This window comes from Nannospalax galili, unplaced genomic scaffold (genome assembly GCF_000622305.1).
Source record: "Nannospalax galili isolate Female #2095 unplaced genomic scaffold, S.galili_v1.0 scaffold187, whole genome shotgun sequence".
Classification (NCBI taxonomy): domain Eukaryota; kingdom Metazoa; phylum Chordata; class Mammalia; order Rodentia; family Spalacidae; genus Nannospalax; species Nannospalax galili.
The window spans coordinates 2,492,056-2,496,892 of NW_008357584.1; the positions used below are offsets into that span (position 1 = coordinate 2,492,056).

At 40.0% G+C, this 4,837-nt stretch overlaps 1 protein-coding gene across 3 annotated transcripts in view; it reads left to right on the forward strand.

Moving 5' to 3' along the window:
* Positions 1–4,837, forward strand: part of Slc25a13 (solute carrier family 25 member 13) — a 207,817-nt gene that overhangs the window by 148,876 nt on the left and 54,104 nt on the right. For all 3 annotated transcript variants that reach the window (XM_008855219.2, XM_029557227.1, XM_029557226.1), the window contains one exon: positions 156–236. In XM_008855219.2, the coding sequence (XP_008853441.1) occupies positions 156–236 (81 nt within the window). The remainder of the gene's footprint in view (positions 1–155; positions 237–4,837) is intronic.

Here is a 4,837-nt window from a genome sequence, read left to right on the forward strand (position 1 = left end):
CTTGTATCTCATATGCCATTAAGAATATCTCTCAAACTATTTTAAGATCTGTTAATCTATGCCAATTGACTGAGAAAAATAACATATTGACAGATGTATATGTGTGTTTGACTTTATATTTTTCATCAGTTTCTATAACTATTTTTTTCTTTAAGGTGAATGATTTTGTGAGGGATAAATTTATGCACAAAGATGGGTCGGTCCCACTTGCCGCAGAAATTCTTGCTGGGGGCTGTGTAAGTACCTTCTATAGATCTCTATGTTGGAAAGAAATTTTTCATGTGCATATCTCTGCCACAGGCACCAAGTGTGGACTAAGGTTTCTGTTTAACTACAGATCCTGTACAAGGCCAGAGTGTCATAGCCAGGCAACCGTCCTTGAGGTGAAGGGTAAATGTTTCTGATCTTACTGCCTGTTTGGTCATGCCTGTTCCATTTTTCACTGCTTGTCGTTGACCCTGCAGTCCAGCTCATTTGCGGCAGAAGTCTTTGACTTTTGAAAATCTTTGCTAGTCCTTTCTGAAGTTAATGTGTGCATTCTTTCCTCATGGTATCCTGTGCTGGGTCCAGCACTAAAATTTGTAGCTTGGAGTCAGCTGCCCTGGCTCTTTGCTTTGCTTTGCTTTGATTTTCCTTGCTTTCTTGCAAGTGGCTGTAGCCCGACCAGCTTCCAGTGCTTCCTGGAGAAAAACTCTTGGAAACAACTGGCAGAGGGTGTTCTGCCCTGTCAAAAATGTGTGGACTGATTGCTTTTGGATATGGCTGACAACCTGCACCTTGTTCTGAGCTGAGCAGAACATTTTCTGGCTCTGTCTCATGTACTGTTTTGTCCATGTGAATGCAAATACTTCAAGTAAATTAACTCTTGTACAAAGACTGGTGCCATTTAAAGATAAGGTTGATTAAATAAACAGACTTTGATCATTCAGGCAATACAATATCAGTATATTTCCTTCTAACCTTATATATATTTTCTTATAAGAATGATGAGGTCACATTTTTCTTCTTTTTTTTTTTTTTAAAATTTTAATCGACCTATTCTAGGCAGGAAATAGTCACAAAATCTTTTTTTTTACCCCCCTTGGAAATCATTGTGTTTAGAAGTTGGGCAAACACCTAACAATCTAAGAGCTCATGGGGGGAGGGGTGGCTCTTTGTCTCACACTGAATGTGGCAGCTTCTAAGAAGTCTGAGCTCCTGGTAATTTTTAAGAGATGGATGGAATTTGTCTGCTGCCCCACTCTGTTTGATCACTGACCTGTTAGAGGTGGTCAGGTAGGGTCCCCTTGTTCTGTAACTTTAGGAGCATGCAGGATGAAAAAGGGGAGCCTTTAATGTCCTCAATGAAAAGTGCACACAGTAGTAATCACGGACTTGCAGTAATTCAGAAACTGTTCTTCCCCTTAAGGTACTCTTCGTTTCAGGCAGCCCTGCAGTTTCCATTTGAGTAGCTGGGTTTTCTCATTTCTACATAGGTGCTTCCCCAGTCTGGAGCTAGCTCTGTTCTTTGCAAAGACACTGAGATAGCAGGGCACTTTACTTGGTCAGGGTACTTTACTTGGTCAAATGAAGGGTTTCTTTCTTTCTTTCTTTCTTTCTTTCTTTCTTTCTTTCTTTCTTTCTTTTTAAATAGGATTGATTTTTGAACCTCTCATCATGACATAAGGTTTTAAATCTGTGAAGAATTTAAAAAGTGAAGTTTATTTTATGATACTAGCCAGGGTTCTGGCAGCCATCGTGGCATGGAGCCTAGAGATGTATTTTCTTCTTAATGAAAGAATTTTGCCTGCACATGCATTGGGGTGCCAAGGAGATTGGCTGTGGTATGCATTGTCAAGGTGTCCTCTGTAGGTGGTCTTGTTTTCAAGTATGGTGGCCCATTTCAAACACAGAGCACAGACTGGCATCAGAAGTGGTTTCTAAAGAGATGCAGCCCCTTTTCAAACTTGATCTAAACACAGGCTTAAAATTGGAGCCACTTGGGCTTTACAGGTACTTAAAATATCTGTGAAATGAGGTTTGCCACCCTTCATCTCAGAGGCTGCTACTCAGTGGTCCTCTGCTGTTCAACTCTCTTGTTTTGCTCCCCTCACCACACCAACCATTGCTAAGAGATTATGTTCAGATAAATGGTCTTGTAAGGAGTAGAAAATTCAGGTGTCTTTAGAGGGCTGAAGAGAAGGCTGGATGGTTCCGTTCTGTGAGGGTCTGTGTGTCTGTGTCCATGTCCATGCTTTCCTAGTTACAGCAGCATCTCTCCCCATAGGCTTTTGCAAAGCTTCCTCCTTTCTGAACTGGGTGGATCATGAGAAGACCAGAGTTCTACAACCTGGCCTGTCTAATTGAGAATACAAAGGGTTTTGTGACCTGGTGTCACATGAGCGGTTCCCTGCTTTAGCTCAGCCAAGCATTGCTAGGCGTTGACTTTTAAGTCCCTGGGGAGCTCACCTTGCTTTCTTTATTACTGAGCATTAGCACACATGGCTGACTTTTTGCACTCATAAACTAAAGCTGTTCATTTCTTTGAACAAGGCTTTTTCTGTTTTATAATCTGTTTTTGACAGAAACAGGGAAAATATGCAGGAAGATTATTGTCCTGTCACCTGTATCTTTATAGTGCCTGACCAATCTCATTTATTATTTTTTAAAAATGAAAATGATAGCATATTGGGAATAAAGTACTCACTGACACTTAAAAGGATTAAAATTTATGTAATTTCTTCTGTTTTATTTTTATAAAATAGTACTTTGAAATGAAGAGTCTGAAAATCCCCTTGTTTCATTGACAACTGTAAGGTAGTAAATCTGACATTACTTTTGAGCTTATTTTTCATATTGAAATTAGTTTTAGTTCAGAACCCAGCCTAAAATTTGACTTCTTTTCTGAACATTTTCATAGATTTACAGTGACTGGTAGTCATAAATTCGGCATCATTCAAGTCTAAACTGAATGCTGACTCATAAGTCTGAAAGACTTCTAAGTCTGATAGAAATATGTGTGATGGTCTCATCTCTAGGAGGATTTTCTGCTTTCTAAATTAGACCCATGGCTGCTGGAGTTCTGAGAAACTCGGGCTTCCCTGACAGCGAGTATGTGCGCCTCCTCTTTTCTTCCATTCTTCCGGTTCAGAGCTCAGCCTCTATAAGAGAATGAGGTTGAGAACCTGGTAGTAGCAGTGCAGGTTATCAGTGAATGTGGCAGAGGAGAGGACCTGTGACCACTGCCCATTCCCAGCAAGGTTCCAAGGACTCGAGAAACTAACCTGCTGGCCCTGAGTAGGTTTGACTGCTTTCTTGTTGCAATCTTCAACAACAACAAAACAAAACAAACCTTATAATGTCATATGGCTTATACAGGCTTCCTGCCTTTTGTGCTTCTAAGGAGTAGAGGGTTCAAATCCTGGGGGCCATCTGAGATCTTTAGTTTCGATTCTTTGATCTCATTAAGTATCAGATAAGGAAAGGTAAATTGTGCCATGATTGATTTTTATGGAAGAAATAGAAATTGCCTGGCTTGAAAATCCAACATCCACCAAACAAACTGTGTCAACCATGGGTGAACCTTTGTCTTACAGAGCTCATATTTAATAAAAAGAATTATTTACATGTCAGTAGAGGATAAAATTCTGTAATCTTTTTGTAAAAAACTGAGCATGCACGTGATACTACATACTAGTATTTTTCTGTTGTTTGGCACTCATCTGTGTGCATGTGTGAATGTGCCTGCTGTTTGTGAGAATTTGTATTCATTTTGAGTGGGAAAAGTCATTGATATGATCACACCACTAGTTCTAGAAACAATTGGAAAAATAGCAGCATTGGGACTACAGAGATGGTTTAGAGGATAATGCACTTGCTGTGCAACTCTGAGGATCAGAGTTCAGCTAGAGACCCTGCCTCAGTGAATAAGGTGGAAAGCCATCAAGAGAGACATTCAGCTTCAACCTTGAGCCTTTATACACATGTTTATATATGTGCTGAAGCACCTGCACACCTGCGAACCTATGCACATACCACATACAACATATGCACACCCCACATATGAAAAACAAAAAATAGAATAGCACCTCTGGGAAACTATGGAATGAAAAATAATCTGAATTGCTCTCCCTGGAAAAATGGGTCAGACCCCAAGCTGTTATCTACTTGTGTTCTCACATTTTTTTGTCTTTTGTGGTACTGGGGATTGAATTTAGGACCTTGTGCATGATAGACAAGCACTACTACGGAACTATATTTCCAGTCTTCTTTTTACTTTAAATTTTTTTTCTCGTAATTTTGAGTCAGGGTCTCATTCAGTTGCCCGGTAGGCCTTGAACTTGCAGCCTTCCTGCCTTAGCCTCCTGTGTAGCTTGATTATAGGCCTATGCCATCACGCCCAGCTTCTCTATTCTCACCATCATGGTAATTCTCTTCTGCAGGAGAACTTTATCACTGCTTATGTAACAGTATATCAGATAGACAGGTTCTTGCCAGGTAACCCAGACTGAACTGTGACTGAAGATCCTTGTACGTAGCCTCCTGAATGCTAGGATTACAGATGTGGACCACTATGCTGGCCAGATACTTTTCTTTTACATGTATTTATTTGGGTGGCAGGGAACAGTGCACAGACATATGGAAGTCAGAGGACAGCTTGCTAGAGTTGGTCCTTTCCTTCTATCATGTCAGTTCTAAGGACTGAAGTCAAGTTGTCAAGCTTGGCAGCAAGTGTCTTTATTCGCTGAGCCATTTCATAGCTCCCCCAGAATTTTTTTTTTTTTTTTTTTTTTTTTTTTTTTTTTTTTTTTTTTTTTTTTTTTTTTTTTTTTAAAAGGTTTTCCCTCTTGCCCCCCGC